We start from the raw sequence: 23762 nt of genomic DNA on the forward strand, positions 1-23762 counted from the left end.
ATGGGAGACTCCATGTCCTACAGCCAAATGGCGAGTGCCCGCTTTTGTGTGACATTCCTGCCCCAGCAGCCAGACACTCATTAAGGTGGAGCTGGTTAGAGGCTCATCAGGGGAGAGGTGCAGTGTGTTTGTGTTACATTTCACAAGAACATTAGACTGTCAGAGCTCAGAAAGGCCACGACTGTTCATAGACGCTGAGTCGGGGTGGGGGTGTCAGGGGAGGACTGAAACGAATGCTAGCACATGTCAGCATGAAATAGCTGCTGACACAAATTGAACATGTGCAATTTTTTAAAAAGGTGGTATTGAATATCAGGCCAAGAGCCACCCCTCTCGGCATTTTAGGCCTCTTTCTTCTCTCCACTTTGGCTCTTTGTTGAGTCACTTCCATCAGGCAAAGTTCCATAGGATAAGCCATTTGAATCCTGTTGTATTTTGTCCAATATTTGTTTCCCTGCGGAGATCATAATCATAAAAAAAAAAAACTTCAGAGCTCTTACAGAAGAATATGTCTTAATGATTTCCCCTCTATCTAGGCCACATTTTATTGCTCTTTTTTTTCTTAATATGATGTGGTCAGCCTTTAAACAGAGAAGATAAAAATCAAGAAGCAAAGGCTCACGGGACTGTGCTGCTTGATGGGGGACACGCACGGCTGATGTGAGGCAGGTGGTTCTCCCACCCACAGCATCTGCTAGGCTGGGCATGGAAGTCAAGTTAGGTCAGCCTGCAGATTCACACAAGGCAGGCACTCATCTCCAAGCCGGTCTCTCCAGTGTTTTGTCTTCTTTCCCATGTTTAGTCTGATCAGCGGGGTCTATCAAAAAGTTCAGGAGAAATGAAATAAAAAAATAATACACAATCTCCATGAACTGTTGGAAGACTCCTTGGACCTGGCAGGTGGCTTGTCACACTGGGATGGATCAGATGCATAGGGTGTTGTGAAATGGAAAACAGAGTTAAATGGAAGTAAGCTTGATTTCCATACAAGTCATTTATAATGTACACCTTGGCCTTGGGCTCCAGTTCATGCACTGAACACCCTTGGTTGATCAGATAGATGGTTCAAATGGCAACAGGAGCACAGAATCCATTCCTTAGGGACTTACTCTCCCAGGCCAAGAAAGAATGAGGCTTTCATGGTTTTTGCTTCAAAGATGTAGTGCTTTCAGCATGGTGGAGGAAGCCATGTGAGTGTCTCCGAAGCTGGAGACTTGAGATGGGTGGGCAAGGCATAGTTGAACAATTTGGTCTACTCCATGAGCTACCTCTCAGTGAGAGCTGAAAAGGCGGTGCCTATTAGCCCAACTTCCGCAGTGAGCAAGCTAAGGGGAGAGGAGGGAGAAAGAAGCCACTTATGTTTTGGTTATGGATCTATGTATGTCACTCCCAGCACCACAGTGCACAAGCCACCTGTTTTCCCCAGGAATTCTATCCCTTAGCTGCCAAATCCTTGACCCTTAGATGTTCCTCTGCAGGGTTACCCTGGGGGGCAGGGGTCTGTTGGTGGGGGGTCATTCTCAGTCCCTTCCCTATCCTTTTCTAATTTAAGGAATCTCGAAGAGGAAATCTCCTAAAATCAGAAAGCAGTCAGTTACTTTATATCCTCAAGGGTTCTGGTAAAAAAGGACATTGAATAACTTATCATCTACACAAAAAAGAATCTGGTTTCATCATTAGATGTACAGTTTTGAGGGTAAAGAATTGTTTTATATTAGCTTAACACTCAAAAGAATGTGCCAGCAATGATTAATTTATAAGGATAGAATTCCCTACTATGAATGAAAGAATATAGAACTTTACCAGGAATATTTCCAAAGTCAATATAAGACTGTTGCAGATGTTCCTTTTCTCGATTTCTTGTGACCAAAAACACGCCAAGGAATGACAGAAAACACCTGCAAGAAAAAAATATGAATAGAGAAACACTGAAACAGCTTACAGTGTTAAATAACGGAGTTCCTTACTCTCCATGATGGCATACATTCCACTGTCTTGTTCATCCTGTTTCTCATGGTAAGTTGCCTAGAACTTGTCTTAATTGCTGTAACCAATAATATTTGTACCCAGAACCAAGGCTTGGACAACCTCCAATGTATCTCTGCCCCAGGTTTTTACCATCTGGAGTCGAATTCAGGCTCTCACCCAGAGGAGTAGACACCAGGTCTCGTTTTCTACCCATGCCCGCCCAGACCCATTACTGGCAGGCACCATGAGTGAAAAAAAAATTGTTCTTTAATTTTTTAAGAAATTTCCTGTCCTTGGCCATAAGAGCAGTCATGGTTTCCAGACCCCAAAAGTTTGGCCTCACCCAAATGTCTGATGAAATCGAATTCTCTAGATAGATGGTTTCCTATGCTGAAGATGATCTAGGCTTCAGTCTGTGGAACAGCAGCCATGTGGACTACCAGCTAAAGAAGCAGCCAAGCATTATAGGAGAGCCAGTTGGAGCTGACAGTCTCCTCTATACATTGGTGATATGCTGACAAAGTTTTCCCCTTCGCCCTTCATGGAGGGCTTGGCACAATGATATAGCAAACAGATCTGCCCCTATTTTGGCCTTTTATTCTGGGTGACTCCAGGGGGCATCTCTGATTTTTCTGGTTGAGACCTAACATAAGGGAGCCCAAGAATGTGTTGGGTTTGACACAGTTTAGTGATGCCGTGAAGTGGACCCACAAGGGCTGGGGGGTTTGTCTTGATTTTTTGGATAGAACTAAACATCTCCCAAGTTTCAGAACCCTCAGGAGGACACCTAAATCAAAAGCAAAGTCATGGAGGCCCTGTGTGGGGTAAGTTGAAATATGTTTCCTATCTTAGTTTCCAATTTTCTATACCTCAGGTACAATGCCAAAAATCCTATATAAAAGTAATAGAATTTCACATACTTCATCTCTGAGGCATTTACTCACCCAAAAAGATATATAAATACAGTCAGAAAAGCAGCACCAAGAAATTCCTGATAAAATATGATACCTATATGGAAAGAAAAGACAAAATTAACTTTAGGGCATTTATAATAACTACACATTCTTTTAAAAATTATACTAAGACATAATTCTTCTAAGTAGAGTTATTCTTAGAATGAACATTGAATAGTTTCATTTTTAGAAATTTACTTTCCATACCTAATATTTCAAATTATTCCCAATAGTGTGATTACCAATATTATACAATCAACACAACTGATATAATCTTTTAAAAATATTTATTTACTTATTTGAACATAAGATCTATGGAAAGAGACAGAGAGATATAGAGAATGAGATTCATGTGCTGGTTCATTCTAAATGGCCACAATGGTTGGGGTTGGACCAGAAGCCAGGAGCCAGGAGCTCCATTCAGATATCCTATGTGGCTTCAGGGACTCAAGGACTTGGACCGTCTTCCACTGATTTTCCTGGGCCATTAGCAAGAAGCTGGAGAGGAAGTAGAGCAGTTGGGACACAAATTGGCGCTTATATGGGATGCTGGCATTGTAAGTGGCAAGTGACAGCTTTTACCTGTTGGCTCCCTGACATAACTTTTGTAAGCAGAACTTTCTGATCCAGTCTAGTAATTTCCCATTGGGATTTGTAAGAAAATCAAACTCTAATTATCAAATGCTTGCAATAGAACAGGGCTAGCCCAAAACCTGGATTCTGGAACTCAACTAGGACTTCCCTAAGGATGGCCAGAATCTGAGTGCTTGAGCCGTCATCTCTTGCCTCCCATATGCAGATTAGCAGGAAGCTGCTTTGGAAGTAGAGACTAAACACTCGAACCAGGTGCTCTGGAATAGAATGTGGGTAGCCCAAAAGGTGACCTGTTATAGCAAATGCCCTCTTCCAGCCTAATGATGGAGGCAGGGGAGAGAAATGAACAACACTCCAGTGACATCACTGAGATTGCTCCCAGAAAGTCCTAACCTTTTTGACTCATCAATTACTCCATGAGCTGAGTATTACCACCCGGCCCTACTGGTTCTCCTCGAAGCCTTTCTGCTTGTGGGAACTACATTCTTTACACTTCCTATTCACATGAACTACAAGGCTGTATGCCATGCCGGGAACTCTTTTTCAGTCTTATCTTTCTTTTCTAATAATTCTAGAGCACAGCATTGTGCACTATTTTTTCTCATTTAAAAAAAAACTAAGCAAAATGCTAAAAAATTAGATGGTTTGGGGTATAATTTTTTTTTTTTACTTAAATATAAGAGCCAATTTTGGGAAACAGAAAATGTATTCATTACTTTTAAAAATTGCCCACAAGGCTCTGGTTTGACTTCTAACTGCTCAACCTCCAATCCAGCTTTCTGTTAATGTGCCTGGGAAAGCAGTGGAGGATGGTTCAAAGCCTTGGGAATCTGTGCCCATGTGGGAGAACTGGAGAATTCCTGGTTCCTGGCTTTGACCTGGCCCAGTCATGGCCTCTAAGGCCTTTTGGAAAGTGAACAAGCAGATAGAAGGTCTCTTTGTCTCTCCATCCCAGCTGTTCTAACTTTCAAGTTGAATGAGACACATCTTTAAAAAAAAAATTTCCACTGGCAGTCATTCTTTGTCTTACAATAAAAGTGATGTGCCAATTACCTCCAAAATACAGTAAGTTGACATTGAGAAAGGATCCTCTAACATAAGGTGATAAAAGCATTAAATAAGTCAGTGAATGAGGGAATTACAATATCAAATTAAATCTGTTATATTTTTAATTTGGACCAAGTTTTAAAAAACTAATTAGTTTACTTCGAAAGAAGGCAGAGGGGAGAGAGAAAGAGAGAAACAGACACAGCATTCTATCCTCTGGCGCAATACCTAAAGGCCTACAAAATTCGGGTCCAAAGCTGAGAGAGGGTAACTGGAAACTCTTTCCAGGTTTCTTTTTTTTAAAGATTTATTTTTATTATTTTTTCATTGGAAAGGCAGATATACAGAGAGGAGAGACAGAGAGGAAGATCTTCCGTCCGATGATTCACTCCCCAAGTGAGCGCAACGGCCGATGCTATGCCGATCTGAAGCCAGGAGCCTCTTCCGGGTCTCCCACGCGGGTGCAGGGTCCCAAAGCTTTGGGCCGTCCTCGACTGCCTTCCCAGGCCACAGGCAGGGAGCTGGAAGGGAAGCGGGGCTGCCGGGATTAGAACCGGCGCCCATATGGGATCCCGGGCGTGCAAGGGGAGGACCTTTAACCACTTGCGCCACCGTGCCGGGCCCTCTTTCCAGGTTTCTATGTGGGTAGTAGAAATTGAACTTCCGGAAACATCACTGTTACTTCCCAGGATCCACATTATAGCAAGTTGGGACCAGAAGCCAGAACTGAGGAAGAAAACCTACATCTCGGAGGTGGGAGACGAGGTCTTAACTGTTAGCCAGACAACCTCTCCAGGACCAAACTCCAAAGGCATTGTTTTAACATTATGGTGTCTGTCATGTAAAACAATTATCCATACAAAGAAAAGGCCTGTAGTAGAAGAAAAACAGAGGCCCGAATAGTGAGGGTAGTCATTTCCATCCTTGTGTGTTGGGCTCTCCCTGGATAGTGCAGTTGGTTTGGTACCCATCCTCTGAACGAGACACACAAGGCCACATAGGCAAGAGTGAAGGGGCCTGGGATGGCTTGCCTGGAGATGGAGACCAAGGGAACCTCTCAGTTGTTTTGATTATTCACGGGGATGATTTCAGAAGGCAGGACTCAGTTGAATGTCTTGAAATCACAAGGAAAACTCATTTCAGCTTCAATAGAAGGAGACAGCTTCCAATAATTAAAGCTCTCCCAATAATGAGAGTAATCTAACGTGGGACTGAATGGTCTTGGGGATTGGGAAGGGAAGAGGGCAACGCTCACAGAAAGTAACATGAGGACGTCAGAGACATGGGGTGGGACCACAGGACCTAACGATTGCTTGGTTCTCTCATTGCTCAGAGAGAAGTGTATGTGAAGTGGTGGAATGTCGGATGTCCAGAAACCCAAAACTCACCTGCAATAATGGCGCTGGTCGTAAAGAACATGTGGTTCACAGGCACTACCACTGTTGTGCTGTAGAGTTTCGTGGCTTGGGTCAGGAACCTAGGGGTACAAGGCACTTGCTGGAGCTCTGGCTCTAAGAGACGTGCAGCAACCAGCTAACAATAACTTTAAGAAACGCATGTTCTTCAGCTACAACTACAAAGGGAGAGGAAGTGCAGCGAGAGGGCATTTCCAATCAGCAGTCATAGCTTATTTGCATCTGATGTATGAGATCAGATGTCAGGTTTTATGGTCTGTTTAAACCAACAACAGTAACAATGAAAAGCAATTAATCATATTCCGAGGCCACAGAAGTTTGACTTGGAAGCGGTTCAAGCTGCTGGACCCAGGATCACACTGGGGCTGATTCATTAGAATAGACCTTAGAATCTGTTAAATATCATATCTGGGGAATAGTATAGCTATCCATTGACATGCCACGTGCCAAGAAAGAAGATGGAGAAGCAAAGGAATGGTTCATGTTTCAAAGCCAGCGCTTGGTGCTCCAGCTGCACAGCACATGTAGGAGCTGGGCTCTCTGCTCCGGCCACCAAGAGGAATTCACGTCTCTACAACTGCACTGGGCTGCCCTGCCCAAGGCTGGCCTGGTTGCTAAGACAGCACTGGCACTTGTACCACTGGTGCTTTGAAAAAGCATTGCAAGCTTAGTTCTACTCTGGACAAATTGATAAAAACAAACAAAAAACCAAAAAGAAAAAAAATAAAATGAAAATAAAACAAACCCCTGAACCATGGCGGCTGCCACCCAGGTATGGGAACAAGGTGGACACGGACTGCAGATCCTCAGAACCCAAGGGTGTGTGTGTGTGTGTGTGTGTGTGTGTTTACATGTGTGGACTACACACAAGCGTGCAAACACTTGGATGCACACATGCATGTGTAAATAAACGTGTGCAAGTGATTGTAAGGGGCAATCAGTTCTGAGGAACCCTGATTTTACTAGGTGGTGGGTACAGTGTCTGAAATAAGGGTGACAACATGCAAGTTTACCTTCCATACCATTTGCCTTTTAAATTCATAAAGCATGGCATAATGAAGCTTATCACCCTTAGCCTCCAAGAAATGGCAGTACCAACTAACTCAGAGAAATAAAAAGAGCAAAGACAAAATAGAAAGGTCCAAATATTAGAAGCACACGCAGCGTTCTAAGGAAGCAATACAACACTGCATCTCTACAGCAACTCCACAGACCTTGCAGAAGGGTCTCTACTCAGCCTACTTGACAACTGGACTAACTCCCAGCACCCACAGTGCGAAGCACTCACGTGCTGAGTTCCAGCCCTGACTTGGTCATTGGCACTGGCATGAGGCCTGGTGTTCTGGGGGTGAACAGACAACTTTCTGGCCAACCGCGGAGATCCTAGCAGGCAAAGGCACAGTCCTGAGGTGAACCGCAGGAGATCTGATCAGAGCCAACGGAGGTGGGGGAGGGAGAAGAGCAGAAAGTAAAAAAGGTTCCATGTCACCACTATTAGCCCCCAGGAGAAACATCAAACAAAGCTTTCTGCAGTCCCACAGGCCCAAAGCAAATCCTGGCCTGAGATGCAAAGCACTGGAGGAAGGGATTTCCCTCCCGGCCACACGTCTGGTTTTGACCATCTCTGGGCAACTCATGAGCATGAGCTCAGAAATGAAGGTGAAGGGTTCATGCGTTTCCTATATTTAGAATGCAATCCTGGATGTGGACCCGCCCTTTTGATTTATTGCTAATGACAACCTGTGTACGATGGATATTAATTACAAGCAGAAGAGCATCAGGAAAGTATCAAAGTGCACTCAGCTGGATTATGGCTGCACTTCAGAACTCAGAAGACATGAAGGCAAGGCTTTGTAAAAACTTATTATTGGAGGCGAAAGACGGAGCAAGGCATGCTGGCTGGGGATACACTGGAGGTCTCTGGCTCTTAGAAATCAATTGCATCTCCTTTTAATGACCCTCTGAAGTCAATAAGGATTAATGCTCAGAGAAGCACAGGAATGTTGAAAGATTAGTGAGGATGCAGAAGCTAACTTACTTGACTTGGAAAACACAAGATGCTATCATGATGATAAACATGATATAGAAGATGGGATAAGTGAGCTGCATTTTATCCATCAGAGAAAAAGTGATCATGCCCGAGACAGCTTTTACTGAAATAACAGTCAGTGAGGCTGAAAGAGAAAACAAACAAAACACGAATAAAGTACATATTTGGGAGAGCATGGCAAATAAACATCTTAGATTTACATGGGAGACTGGCAAACATGCCAATTGTCCCTTAAGGTTGAAAACTGTCCTGAGAGGTATAGGGTCAGACATAAGCCATGTGATTGGGCCCTGCTGCTCAAGTTGTGCTGCACTTGAAATTAAAGAGCTGCTGGGTGGACTGGCTGCTGCTTCCCGCTGGAGTAAAAGGCTTGCTGGCCAGCCTCAGCTGTGCTGCATGATCACCTGCGGATGGGACAGAGGAAAACAGAGGAAATAAGAAAAGTCAGATTGCCATGTGACATTAAACGGGAAATGGTGAACGTTTACTGAAACTTGGAAGCCAATGGGACGAGAGGTGGGGAAAAGGAATTCACTCGGGAGTGCCCCGAGTTGTACTAGGTCTATGTGTGAGCCCTTCCATTGGCAGAGGCCTAGAAGCTTCTTCCAAACACTTTTTGATCAAGACAATAATGGAAAGCAGGAGACTAGCTGAGAACTCATGTCTCAGGGTCAACCAGCAATCTGAGATTGACAGGATACCTATTTATTTTCTTTGATAAAGAGTAATCCATCCATTATGAGAGAGAGGGAAAAAAATGTTTCAGGGGTTCCAAAAAGCAATGAAGCAAAGTGACTTAATGAGTTTGGATGGGTAGGGAAGCATGGGGCATTCTCTGTAGTGCCATACTTTGGAGGAGGAAGACAAAGCTTCCTTTCTGTCCCAGGACCCTTGAAGTTACTGGAGCAAATGATTGCCCAAGTTAGCTGATGCTCATGGAGGGTTCCAAGATCAGCTTTACATGACATCAATGAATGCTGAGTCAAGGGCAATGTCAGAAGTACGCCCCCCCTCTCCCCCCCAGCACTGTTGATTTATCTGGTCACCATGTATTGGAACTTCCTCCTTATGGCTTTTTGACAGCTAATGTTTCTCTATTTGTGCTTATGAAGAATATGTCTAAAATAGTGGGCAAGGGCCAGCCAAGAACCCTCCATAATTTTCTTTTTCCCAAAAATGGAAAATGTACTTTAACTTGAAGAGTACCATGGCACACCATCAAAGGAGGCATTTTCTTTTGGTTCAAATTTGTAAGAAGCAGAGGGAGCCTGGCGAGAAATTCTAAACACAGTCTCAACAAAGAGCCTCTCGTACCACAAAGAAGCCCATTGCGACCCAGCTCCTCGCCATCTCAGAGCGTCTTCTGACGAGCCATTGACTGTTTCCTACCAATTCTGACAACACTCATATCTCATCTGGGAATTTTAAAGTATTTGTAGAGATCTGTGTACCACCTGCTGACTTAAATTTGGGCTTAGCTCTTGAGGGACCTTGATGGCCACCTAAAACATTTTGCTGAAATCAGAGCACAGGGGGGTTACGGTGTTGTGGTCTGAACTGCCACGTTTCCCAAAGAGACAATTAGTGGAGAAGGAATGGAACACACCATTCCATGAGTGCCCGAACTTCAGGATGGCAAAGGAGGTGAGTCAGCTAACGCAGCCACTATCTGACTTTAAATTCTACGTTAACAAAAACCAGAGAGAAGACTAGAATTTCTAACTAAGCTGTGACACAAACTATCATTTGCTATAGTTAGTCATTATATTTTCAAGGCATGCACAACCGCCAAATGATTAATTACCATTTTCTGTCACTCTGCAAGTTACTTCAAGGCTGGCATTATTTGCAGCTTTGTGTGTGTGTGTGTGTGTGTGTGTGTGAGAGAGAGAGAGACAAAGACAGGGTTTCTGACGAACATATGTGCAAATACATTAAAACATAGCAACATTCTAATGTTGTACACTGAAAATTAGTAAATGCTTCAGTATGCACGAAAAAGAGGCTAGAGGAACCTACATTTCGATATTGCCAGTAGGTACCTTTAGCACTGGAAATATGAACAAAATTTATGATCATCTTAAAAACAACCTGTAAAATATTTTATTTAAATTGTGTGTGTGTGTGTGTGAAGTTGTGCCAATCCTGGAAAGAAAAATTAAAATCACCAGTAATCTCAGCATTCATCCCCAAATTACCTTTAACATTTGAGCACATTATTTTTTTTCTGTAAGTATGAATATATGCACATCGCAACATATGAATCATATGGTATACACCATATGCTACCTCGGAACTTGTTTTCCATTGCCAGTCAGTATTTTATTTCTTTTTTAAAATTTATTTTTATTGGAAAGTCAGATATATAGAAAGGAGGAGAGACAGAAAGATCTTCTGTTCAATGTTTCTCTCCACAAGTGGTTGCAATGGCTAGAGCTGAGCCCATCTGAAGCCAGGAGCTTCTTCCAGGTCTCCCACATGGGTGCAGGGTCCCAAGGCTTTGGGCCATCCTCTACTGCTTTCCCAGATCACAAGCAGGGAGCTGGATGGGAAGTGGGGCTGCCAGGACACAAACTGGTGCCCATATGGGATCCTGGTGCAAGCAAAGCAAGGACTTTAGCTATTAGGCTACCACTCCAAGCCTGCCAGTCAGTATTTTCTAGGTCATTAAGTATCATTTAAATCAGTATTTTTATTGGCTGTAAAAAATGACTGGACAAATGCATGATTGATTTTGGCAATTCCCTATTTGGGGGTCATTTAGCTTACATTCGTTGTTATTATTATTTACTCTTAAATATGAGGCTAAGATGAATGTTCTTGATTGTCACTCTGCCTGTTTCTTTAGGAATGTCCTCAGACTGGGCGTTGCGGTGTCAGCAGCTACTCAGAGGGCTTCTGCATGACACCAGCCCACTCTGTTGGAGGGGTCAGCCATCCTGCACGACGGTTCTCTGTGACACGGGTTTTCTTTCATACGTTCCTATCTCTATTATTTCTCAACACCAAACTTGTGACTATCACCGTAAAATGCCACTTGCTGACCCGTTTCAGAAATCCATTATTCTCAATTTCTTCTAAGCTCTGCATCCTTTTCCAGTGACTTTCCTAGATGGCTGGAGCCTCCCTCGATGGCTCCGGATTATAGCCATAAGTATTCACGTTTGAATTTCGCTTTGGAAGCCAGAGCGTGCGGAGGACAAAGAAGGGCTTCCGGGTTGCCCCAGCTTCCCTAGCCCCTGACAGGTCTCAGCTCCTTTCAGAGAGATGAACTGTCTTCACACAAGGTTGCAAGACGGACCAAAACAAAAACACACAGTGCCTTCTCCTGTCTGACTTGGTAGACAATTATGAGTGGCTGAGAAAGTGGAATGTTCAATGTTCTCAGCACAAAAATGTTAAGTAGTTCAACTCCTGTTAGCTAACTGCATTGAATCATTCCGCACGGCATTTGAAAGCCGTAGCATCACTTTGTATGCCATAGACTTACACAATTCTAGATGATCAACTGACACTATAAAAACTCCGTATGCATATTAATACACGTGCACACGCAAACAGAAGAAAGATCTCGGCCACATGCAAAGGGAGCCGCTCATTCGAAATGAAATTTCTTCCTGATTATTTTCAACTTTCTATTTTCTTGTTTTAGATAATTTTTTTTTCTTCTGTTACCAAAAGATAACGGCGATGGAGAAAACATTCAGCTGTGAACTTACACTGATTTCTAGTTTTTACCCCAGGAGTGCTTTTTAATCACAACAAAGCGAAGTTCGAAGTTGTATGCTACTCTTTCCATTCTGCCTGAAATTCTAAATAGTTTCCAATCCATATTTGGCAGGGAAATTAGTTCCTGGTACCCTTTTCCTGTACTATCTTTTTCAGATTTGGGACCATTGTATTTGATATGTTAAAAAGCATCTTCTTGTGTCTTCAGATTATTTCGACAACTTCGGGACACTGCTTCCTTCCTGGAGGTCTGAAGACACCATGCTGGGAATTGTCCAAACGGGCCTGGCTCTTTACTCACATACTGTAACTTTCTAGCTGTGTCTTCGCTTCTTTCACAATTGCTTTCTTTTTTTAAAAAAGAAGCAATTTATTTATAAAAGAAAGGTCTTCGATAAGTTCGTGGGAAATATGTATTATGACAAAATTAGGCAAGGATTTCCATATTTTCGCACTAAAAATTAAAACTCTCACTTTCTACAAATTCCTTAAAGTCCCCTCGGGTCTATTTATCTCACGTGTGGGTAGACACACACATCCAGACAGCTACATTTCTATCTATATTTCATTTCTATTTTGGGGCATTGGCTGTTTTTTCCTTTTAAATTTTCTGATGGAGGATTTATTTTACTGGTTTTCTTTTAACAACGGATTCTTCACTGCTTTTGCATGGTTTTGCTAATGTTTCCTTTCTCCTTATGCATCGTTCCTTTTTGTTTTGGTTTCCTCTGGGGTGTTTAGTTTCTCCTGGAGGCAGCATTGAGTCATACGCCATAGGTGTTACCACTCAGCGTCTTCCTGCTCATTCTGAAGTCACATTTCCGGGCAGCGGGGTAGCTTGCACTCTCTTTGTGTTCTTATTCTCTTTCTAGATCACTGTGAGCCCAGAATGTGGGCTGGGCTTTTCCAGCTTTCTGGAATTTCCTATGGATTTCTCTGAGGTGAACTCCATAATGAGTTTTAGTGAATGCTACGCAATAGTAGAGCTACCAGATCCAAATTAGGTTATTTAGATATTCTACCCTAACATATTTTCATGTCAACTTATTTTCCATGAGCCCAGAAAAGCCTCCTAATCTCCCTAAATTTCTGTTAATGCAATTTTGCATTTTCTGCAGATTTCCATTCCATATTAGATATGATGCTTTGGTGGGCTAGACACTTTTATCAAGATAAAATTACCCTTTTTAAAATGATTTTCTGCCTTGCGTTTTAGCTTGATTCTCTGATTTCTTCTCGTTTCAACTTGAGTTACCTTGTTTTAATTGAAATTAATAGATAAGCGCATATCAAGATGTTTGTGAAAAAAAATGGAACTAAAATTGTATTTTGGTGTAAATATGTAAATGAATTTTGGTGTCCAAATATGTAAAATCCATGCACAGCTTTTTTCATATTACAGACTTTCTACCTATTATGAAAAAGAAACCTTGCACTAAAAGCAGGGTTTTGGGGCAGTAAAATAAACTGATAGTTTTAATTTCATTTTCACAAAATTGTTGAAGTACCCGCATGTACAGTCCAAACACTTCACCAGCAGTAAGAGCCTGCAGACAAAGTGCCAGCCCTGGTGCCACGGCAAGAGGACCCCATGGCTCCATGAGGGCACATGCAGTAGCTCATCGTGGTGTAGCGGGGACACAGGAGGCCAGATGATAGCCATGTCAATCACTCCCAGGGATCTGCACCAGGGCAGACAGGCTGGGTACAATCTCTGAATCATTTTCTAAATCAGTCTGAGGGTTTCTCCAATGCCCGGAGGTGAGCTCATCCCATTGATCTTTATGCCCAGAGCTGGCATGCTTGGTCTTCATTCTGCCATCTTACTTTCCTATCTCAAGATTTGTCATTTTCCTTATTTTGCTGTTGAAAGCTGTGTGCTTTAATCATTCAAAAAGAAATAAGCATGACATTTTCTCTCCAACCTCTTGGCCAACAGCAGACCTGAATATGGCGAAGAGTCCATTTGTTGCCTGTAGGCAGTGATCACACAGATCTTCTGTGCCAAGGACAGAACCAGCTGCTGAGTGAGGAATGCCAGGCCTAGGATCGCATGAAGGTGGTACCAGCACAGCCTACAAAATCACGCATAGTGTAGAGGGCATCTGATTGGAAAAGAAGAGGCAAAGGAAGCACACACACTAAGTTTCAGGAATGGCATTTCCTGATGACTAGTCAGATTTCCCAGTGTTAGTCTATAAACAGGTGTTTGGGTGTGTGGGGAGGAGAGAGAAGAAAGAGGATGTATTAGTATACACACAGGGGGTTTACCTACCAGCGTTTTTCACATTTTACCAGGAGCCTCTGGGGGAAAAAATGTAAATGGGCTGGTAAACAATGAATGAAAGAAAAATGTAGTATTCAAGGAAATCACCCTGCTTACATTTATGTTTCTTATTAACTATGTTTTAAAGATTTTCTAAAAAATGTAAACAGGATAGGGAATAGGTCTTGTTAACTAACTCCTGGCACAAAAGTTCCAATTGGGTTCATTAGTTTATTCCTCTTTTAATATTTTTCAATTACAATCGTCCCTTAGCATCTTTAGGGGACTGATTCCAGGACCCACACTCCCTCTGTAGACCCCAAAATCAGTGTATTCATCTATCTTACATAAAATGGCATGGTATTTGCATATAACTTATTCACATCCTCCCAGCTAATTTAAACCATCTCTAGATTACTTATAGTGCCCATTAGAATGTAAATTATTTGAGAAATAATGACAACAAAAAAGTCTGTACTTTTCCTCCAACCCCCACCCTCCCGTTTTTTTTTTTTTTTTTGCCCTGAATATGTTTGATGTGTGGTTGGTTGAGTCTTTAGTTTGGAACCCAAAGATACAAATGCCCATTTGTATTAATTTATTAAGAAAAATATCACCAGAGTTTCAGTGGGAAATTGTTACCAAAAAGCAGAAATTATTAGGTACATTTTGAAAATAATTACAAATAGCTCAACCACAATTATGGGCATGTAAAACATAATTTGTACCATTTAGGCTTGGCCTCAACCCATTGATCAGAACTGAAAACCAGGAATAGGAAGAAAGGAATAGCACGCTTAGGTGTTTTCCTTATTGCTGACTTAGCACAAGTGGTAAGAGACAGAGAAGTGAAGCACACCATTACCTAGCAGTGCCACCAGAGTCAACAGGATCGCCATATGCTTCATCCCTCTTCTTTTATGGAAGTACAGGAGAACACAGAAAAGTAGTATCTCTAAAATCTAGAAGGGAAAAGGATGAACAAGAGTTAAGTGGTTCTACACCAAGTGTGCAGAGTGGCACGTTTCTCTTTTGGATTCTGTAACGGCTCTCATGTGAGAGCAGAGAATGATGGACGCTCCTAACACAGAGGGCTGATAAATCAGCCACACTGATCCAGACCCACAGCTCTGACACAGATCTCCAGGCCCGACGGGTCCCAATGGTCTACCAGATGTTTCCCTGTCCGTGGCTCATGGGCCCACCCCACTAACATGGGCGGTGCTGAACCCTGGTTCCCCAGATGGTACTTCCGGGTTTCCAGAGCCGCTCTGAAAACTGGCCCACTGGCTGTCTACCCTTTAGTGTCATCAGAATTCTTTCTTGGCCCAAACTAGCCACTCTTCCTCTCTGCACTGTTGCAATAAGCTTCCAGTTTGTCTCCAGTTTTACTCTTGCCTTCCAATGGGCCAGTCATCCAGGAGCCAGAGCAGCCACCTCAAAGCACACTCTGCACCATGAAATAGTACACAAATGTTAAGGCACCAACAGTAATGGGGCAAGCACTCAATCCGCACCACCTTGGAAATCTCACGGTGCTCACCTCTATTCTGCCTCCCTCGGGAACCACTATCCTGCATTTTGAGGCTACTCCCTCCTACTTCTTTACAGTTTATCATCACTTTGCATATCTCCCAGCAGAACCCTACTCAGTTTTGCATGCTCAGACTTAAGAGAGATGGAATCATGCTTGCTTGCTTTCTTTCACTCTGCATGATGGCTAGGGGATTCATTCTAGGTGACACTCCTTTGTGTCATTGCCCAGTGGTGTCCTAGTCCACTGAAACTAAAATCCAAATTTCCCGTCGGATTACAAAGCTGCAGGTGAAGTGACTGGGGACTACCTGCTCCTTGATCCGCCAGCCACAAAGGTCTCTTCCTTTTCCTTTTCTCAGTCTTTGTAGTCTGCTCCTGCTTATGGATTTTTGCACCAACTTTTCCCTGTGCTGGGGGTGGCTTAGCCACTGGTCTTTGCATTCAGAATGTCACCTCTTCTGGGAGGCTCTCCCTAACTGCTCTGAAAAAGCCACCCAGCCATCCTATCACATCCCCCACACCCCCTCAGCTCCCTGTAGAGCACCCATCCTCACCTGCTGGGCTTCTTGACCAGGTGTTTAGATGTTTTTGGTCTTTCTCTGGCATCAGAATGCCAGGTTTCTGTGGCAACAGGGGCCTTGCCTGCTCTGTGGGCTGCTCTACCTGCAGCTCCTGTCTGACTCATAGTTGCTCGGTCAGTATTTAGGAACAAATGAGTAAATTACACCTAAAATTTACTAGGGACAATTTGCCCAAAAAAGACCTGAGTGTTGAACAAATGTTAACTGATTGAAAGCCATTAGTTCTCACATCCTTAAGAAAACTCTAGTGTGATTTTAATTTCTCAAGTTTAATATTTTAAATATTTGTTGCAACCCTTATCAAAGCCTGAAGTTAAGCTCTTTTTAGCATTTTTTTAAGAGATGGCATCTCTGGACTGACATCACAAAAATCAATGTTTGTTTTTCTGAAACAGACAAGTAGTTAAGTGTCACAGCTAGTTTTTTTTAATCCTTGGAGTTTTTGGGACTTCACTCTTTCCAGGACTGCATATGAAACACAGAACCTCTGCAAATTAGCTGAAATCTGTTTCAATTCAAGATTTTGCTGGTTGATTTGCTTTCTCCTTTAATCCTCTGTGGGCATGGGAAAGGGTATTTTTAAATGAGGACCGTATCTTCCTCACTAAAAAAAAAAAACCAAACAAACAAAAACAACCTTTCCATTTAAATATAGAAGATTAAATCATTCTTAATCTCCCCACCCCCGGGCAAATTAAACCGCTTATGTTTGTTTCTCCTTTAGGCCTTATTTTCCAGGACTTTAATTTAATTGAATCGTCTACACAAGCTATTGAAAGTCCTGTTTCTTTGCCTTCCCTAAAGCTACTATGAAAACACTGGGTATCCCCATCTCTGGCCATCCACTGGGGAATGAAGGTAGCTGTTCTATAACCCGTAGATGCCTTTTTTTTTCTTCAGCCATGTTCTTTGTCGCTTCCGATAAATAAAGCATGAGTTCTGCTTATTCACGGAACAACGACCGTGGCCCTGGAGCTTCTGTCTTGGTGACAAGAGGTCACACAGCTCCCTGGAACCAAATATTCAAACTGCATGCATGAAGGGCTAATTCAGTTTTTACTGCATGTGTTGTTTTTCGGTTGCAATTGCAGTGCATCTGCAGGTAGTTGTGGAAGCTGGGATTTCTGCAGGGTGCCCGGCACTGGGCAGGTGCTGCCATCCTGACTGCTACTATCTTCAAGTTCAGAGACAACAGCTCTGCTGTAGGCTGTGTTTGGCTTTGAGGGCCCTTTGGTTTACTTCACTGAGTCACCACTACCATTTGTGGAGGCAGGTACCAGGGTAACTTCTCCATTTTCACAGGGCAGGGAGGACATGGAACTCCAGCAGGATTAAATGTCTCCCTCCTGTTCCTTGTCCTGCACACCCCCCACCAGGGTCCATCCCCTAGATCTCCGCTTTGGACATCTGTGACCACATGACATCACATGGCAGAGGGACTCTGCAGCTGCGAGGAAGATGATGGACCGTGAGACTGGGCGGTGATCCCGGATGACCCAACTGGACCCAAGGGCCTTCGCAGCTGCGGTCGGAGAGAGCTGCAATGTGAGACAGACTCGTGCCAAGGAATGCTGGCGGCCTCCAAGAGCTGGCAGGGGTTTGGAAATCGATTCCTCCCTGGAGACTCCAGGAGGAGCAAAGCCCTGCCAGTACCTCAACTGGGCTCCAGCAAGACCCGTGTTGGACTTCTGACCTACAAACTGAAAATGGTAAAATAGGGATGGTAAAATCGGTGCTGTTTCAAGCCACTGATGTTGTGGCAATTTATTGCAGAAATTAACAGGGCAAAAACAACTTCATTCAGGTCTTGGTACCTGCCGTCTTTCCAAAAGAACGGAATAGAACATTGGTTGTGAATTACTTCTCTGACTTAAAGACACCAACCTGCCTGATTTCTGTGGTGGAAAAGAGTGTTGGGGGCCAAGTGTGGTGGCATAGTGGCTAAAGTCCTTGCCTTGAACACAGCAGGATCCCTTATGCTATCCAGTTCTAATCCTGGCATCCTGCTTCCCATCCAGCTCCCTGCTTGTGACCTGGGAAAGCAGTCAAGGATAGTCCAAGACCTTGGGATCCTGCACTCACATAGGAGACTCGGAAGAGGCTTTGGGCTCCTGGCTTCAGATTGGCGCAGCTCTGGCCATTGCAACTGCTTGCAGAGTGATTCATTGGACAGAAGATCTTCCTCTCTGTCTTTCCTCCTCTCTGTATATCTGACTTTGCAATAAAAATGAATAAAATCTTTTAAAATAGAAAATGAAAGTCAGATCCGAAGCCAGGAGCCAGGAACTTCCTCAAGCTCTCCCATACAGGTGCAGGATCCCAAGACTTTGGGCCATCCTTGACTGCTTTCCCAGGCCACAAGCAGGGAGTAGGATGTGAAACAAGGCTGCTGGGATTAGAACCAGCACCCATACAGGATCCTGATGTGTTCAAGGTGAGGACTTTAGCCACCAAGCCATCGCATCGGGCTCCTAACTTTCTAATAAAATAAGTAAAACAAAACAATACAAATCTTAGAAAAAGAAGAGCACTGGAAGTACATGGGATGAATAGGTGGAATAGAACACAAAATTTTAGCGCTGGTTGTGTCACTTCCAGGGCCACAATTTGACCCAAGCTTATCATCTTCTCTCACCAAGTTCCTTCTTGAAATGAATGCTTCTGACATGGCTTTTTTATCCCAAAGAGTTGAGCTCTGCCAAGTACTGCTCCTTGACCTCACCAATCCCTCACCAACCTGAAGTCCAAGTTTGGACCAAGATTTGTGTTTTGGTGGTCAGCTTTGATAATTTTGCCCAGCATAGGTGCATAGGTGCAGGGGCTGGAGTGTGTCCCCGGATGAGGACAGCCTGGTTTGAAATCCTGGCTAGTCTCTTCACCACAAAAAATGCATAAAGAAAGGGAATGAACACAAGTTCACTGGGGTGCAAAAACCCTTGGAAATCTATGCATATGGAGGAATCTTTAGAGTTCATGCAAAGTGTGTGCTATGAAGAAAAACAAAAGCATGCAAAGGTTGAAAAATGCTTGTGCACCAAGACTCACTCATCTTTCAATCCTTCTTTCCACACATTTTTTGGAGTATTCTCAAAGGGGGACATTGCGCTGGTAGGCAGGCTGAGAGGGGCTGTTTCAATGCATGAGCTGAGAGTACCTGGTGTCCCCCTGGCTAGCGGACACCGGGCTTCTTAGCCAGAAACAGAGCATCCCATCAGATCCAGGGCCTTGAAGCTGTGGGGCTTCGGCAGCATGGCTGTCTGACAGGTGAAACAGACCACCCTTCTTGTCCAGCTCACACAGAAGAGAAGGTAGCATGGAGCAGTCTGGACTGCAATTTTATCATTCTTATTTTGGGGGGTGGGGAGAAATATATATGCTACTAACACTTTTTTTAAAAAGATTTATTTTATTTTTATTGGAAAGGTGGATATACAGAGAGGAGAGACAGAGAGGAAGATCTTCCGTCCAATGATTCACTCCCCAAGTGAGTGCAACGGCCGATGCTATGCCGATATGAAGCCAGGAGCCTCTTCTGGGTCTTCCACGCGGGTGCAGGTTCCCAAAGCTTTGGGCCGTCCTCTACTGCTTTCCCAGGCCACAGGCAGGGAGCTGGGTGGGAACCGGCGCCCATATGGGATCCCGGGCATGCAAGGCGAGGACCTTAACCACTGCGCCATTGCGCTGGGCCCATGCTACTAACACTTTTATATACCTGTGTACATTTGGTAAGTTATTTGAGTACTCTTGAAAGGCAATTCAAATGCTGGAGTTATACCCGTATCATACATAAATAGGTGCATCAAAGAGTAGTCTTAATGACCGTGACATTCATCCTTGTCATCAGAGTTGGTGGGAAAAAGCAGAAGATTGGCATATCTGAGGATTAGATATTCATTACTTAGACGTTGAACAGATTGAAATCAAACTTCAGCTCAAGATTTTGGCATCTAATTGGTTTCTCCATGAGTCTTTACAGGTGAAATTAAATAATGATTTAAATTCCAAACGAGTGCAATATAGATTATTCTCCTTGTAATCTCCAATATAGATGACTCTTTGTAGAGTCTAACGCCAACAGTGCTATTCACCAGTGACGTTCTTAAAGGCTTAGTTTAGGCTACCTTATAAACACTTTGCACTGTATACACTTCTCTCTGTGGCGTTTACTTTCAAATATTCCTCATTATGGCTCTCTGCAGGAGCTGTGAAACCCCTGCTGTAGGAATTCTCTGTAGCTTGGCTGTCAACTCAGTTAAATGAATGGGTGAAAATGAATGACTTGAAGGGTTGATTTTGCAAACTGGCAAAATGTAAATAATCTCAGAATTGTGGCTTTTTTTTTTTTGGCAATACTAGGTTTAACTCAAAAGCAGTATGGTCCTTTTCAAATGTTTTCTCTGGAGTTAACACAGCATCAGGCATCTCATCATCCAACAATGCTGTTTATTCTGGGAAACAAGTCCTGATGTCTCTTTAATCTCCAAAGGACTCAACTCAGGCTATCAATTTTCTGGTCACAGGTTATGTCACTCTTTTCTTACTGGATGAGAACTTGTTTTGCCTGTAGGCAAAAACTAGTAATGTCTTGGTAGAACTTCAAGTCTGGACTATCATGAAATATTCAACAAAGCACAAATAAGAAAAGTAAATCTCAGAGATTAAAATTCCCTCTGGTGCTTGTCATGGATTGAGGAAAGATGTGTTAATTAAAGGACAGAGCATGGTGGACAAGTGGGAAGCTAAATGTGCAGAGGAGTGGCACAAAGTACGACAGGTCCGGGGAAGGCTAAGTGGGGAAGCCCAGTTAGGGGCTGAGGGAGGGCAGGGGAAAGGAAAGAAGCACATGACAAAGTGAGGGTAGAACTACAGTCCATGAGAATGGAAGCCAAGGCCATAGGAGATAGGCACCAGGTTGATTCCCAGCAGCTCCACTTTCGAGCCAGCTCCCTGTAAATACACCTGGGAAGGAAGCAGAGCATGGCCCAAGTGCTTGGGTCTCTGCACCCATGTGGGAGACCAGAGGAAGCTCCTGGCTCTTGGCTTTGGAAGAGCTCAGCTTTGGCTGTCGCATCCATGTGGGGAGTGAACCAGCACATAGATGATTTCTCTCTCTTTGTGTCTCTCTTCTCTAACTTCACCTTTTAAATAATCAAACCAACTTTTAAAAAAGAACAGAGGTATCAAGTTCAAGAGACTTAAAAATATCCAACAGAATAGGGGTGAGGAGGCAGAACAGGGGTGTGGAGGATGTGACATGAAGTACAGGCTTCTGGTCTTGGATGCTGACATAGAAAACCTAAGAGAGGAGAAAGGCCGAGGGGAGAAGAACTTTGTGTTCAGTTTTTAGCATGCTGCATTTGAGGAACACATGGCCTATCCGACAGGGATGAGGATGAAGTGGATGGATGAGAACACAGATCTGGTGTTTAGGAGAGGCTGGGGCATTAGAGCTAGGGCTGCATGTGGAAGGCAGATGATGGTGGGATGGGCAGTGGTCACTTTAGAAGACTGTGGAGAAGCACACACATGAACAGACACGAGGGGCTGGCAGAGGAGAGGAGAAGCTCACCAACAGTCCAGTGTGGGTTGGAGAGAAAGTGGGAAAATGGAGCAAATATGCTGAGGAAGCCTGGGAGGTGATGGGCTGTTCAGGGATGCGCTGAAGGCCCAAGAAGGAGCAGGATTGACAAACACAAGCCTGTTCGGCAGCTTGTGGGGAGGGATCCAGGCAGGGGTGTGGGACCCTTTTTTCCTGCCAAGGGCCACATGGGTATTTATAACATTGTTTGTGGGCCACATATAGATTGCTCACTTCAAAACTAGCCTGCTAGGCTTACTGAAGTTCAAATCCCTCCTGGGCTTGCCGTGGTGGGGCCAGACCCAGTGATTCTGCAGGGCCTTGAGTGGCCTTATGTGCTGGACATTCCTGGCTCCAATGTGGTAAATGAGGAGCGTAGGGAAGGTGAGAGCGTGGACAGGCTGGAAACAGATAGAGAACAGTTTATTAAGGAGTGTATAGGGTACAAGAAATTTAAGACAATAGCAACAACAGCACAGAAACCTGACTATCTTGATAGAGTAAGATATGGGGAATTGGAATGCGGAAAGACCTGAAGACATGTGTACTCCACCAGTCAGAATTCCGCGTAAGTCAGTTAAGAGTTCTTGTCATACAGACTCAACAGATCTTAAAAATGTGTGCTCTAGTCTTTGAACTTTTTTTTTTTTACCAACCTAGTTTTTGGCTAAATGCTCAGCTAGACTATGCCAAAACTCCTCTTACGATCTGCCCTTCCTAGAATATTCTTATTCTTCCATCTAAATGGACTTTCGTGGCCAAGTTATCTACCAATCGTTTTTGATCATGTTCTCCCCTTTTACCCACCAGATACAGGCACTGTATCAAACAATCTCAGTTAATGGTTTCCAATTTCTAAATGAGAGTATTATATTCTTTTATAACATGTCCCCCTATTGTGCTACTGTGGTCTGCATCCCTCAGAAATCAGCTGCATTGATCTCAAAGAAAAGTCCTTTGAAGATGCTAACTTAGTACTTCAAAAACTCTTGCATTTCCATGGCTAACTTAGTGTTTCAAATACTTTGGTGTTGGTCCAATATATCTACATTGTAATAAGTCATCAGTGCTGAAAAGATGATATCAGTTTTCTGCCATCTGCATATATAGAATCCAGAGAATATAGCTGCAGGGGTAGTAAAATGCTTAGAATTCTTACCACATAGATCAGGAATTGCCAGCCGACAAAGAAATACTGGACTGTTCTCGCTGAAATGGCCTGAGTTATATTTGGAGCAAAGTTCACCAATAAATATATTCCTGCAAACGCCAGTGTCATCCCTTTAAATAAAACAGAAAAGACAAATCAAATTGAAAAGAGGCACTGAATGCTTTTTGCTGATGCGAACATTAATGAGAGTCTAGGCATTGCTTGCTCAAGAACCAATAGTCCTTCCCTGTGAACACATGATTCATCAGACACCCTAGGTCGAATCATCAGTTCACGTGGACTTCAATCACCTTCAAAGAAGGCAAGGGAAGGATTGGGTAGGCCCTAACTCCTGAGTGTTATCTGTTGTTGCAGACAAATACATGTATTTTCCAGGGAGTTTTATCCAAAGATGGGGCAACTCAGAACAACACACCTGCAGAGAGACCACACCCAAGTTGATCGCCGCCAAAGGAGCCAGACAGCTCAAGATCCATGCAGGTCTAGACTGCAGAGCCCAAAGGAAGGGGTGATCACCGTAGCATGATGATCTGCCTGCCCCTTCTCTCTGGAGCCTCTGCACATCCCAAGGCGACTATTCACTCGGACGTTATGGAATTGGGTATTTCCAGATACCACAGTTCTGGGAGCAGAAGTAACTGAGTGCATACTGACTTTGCTGTAAGAGTTTAGTTACTCCACTCCAGAATCTGGATGTCCAAAGCTGGGACTGGGAGTGGGAGGGAAGGAGGACTGAAGGGAAGACTTGCCCTTCCCAGCACTGCTGAAGGCTGCTCATTTATACATGATTGGAAACCCCAGAAAAACTGGCGTGGGTGGCATGTTTCAGATAGCGCACTTGACAACACAAGTCAATCAGTTCACCACGAAGGCC

At 43.6% G+C, this 23762-nt stretch overlaps 1 protein-coding gene across 1 annotated transcript in view; it reads right to left on the reverse strand.

Annotated features, from left to right (window-relative positions):
- Positions 1-341: 341 nt before the first annotated feature.
- The window catches only part of NIPAL2 (NIPA like domain containing 2), a 77588-nt gene continuing 54167 nt past the window's right edge, over positions 342-23762 (reverse strand). The window contains exons 5-11 of the mRNA XM_040972725.1: positions 22877-22998; positions 14888-14984; positions 8016-8151; positions 5951-6039; positions 2913-2976; positions 1804-1898; positions 342-454 (exon numbers count right to left, since the gene is read on the reverse strand). Of these exons, the coding sequence (XP_040828659.1) occupies positions 342-454; positions 1804-1898; positions 2913-2976; positions 5951-6039; positions 8016-8151; positions 14888-14984; positions 22877-22998 (716 nt within the window). The remainder of the gene's footprint in view (positions 455-1803; positions 1899-2912; positions 2977-5950; positions 6040-8015; positions 8152-14887; positions 14985-22876; positions 22999-23762) is intronic.

The sequence above is a fragment of the Ochotona curzoniae genome, unplaced genomic scaffold (assembly GCF_017591425.1).
Source record: "Ochotona curzoniae isolate NIBS_2020 unplaced genomic scaffold, NIBS_Ocur_1.0 contig_2318, whole genome shotgun sequence".
Taxonomy (NCBI): domain Eukaryota; kingdom Metazoa; phylum Chordata; class Mammalia; order Lagomorpha; family Ochotonidae; genus Ochotona; species Ochotona curzoniae.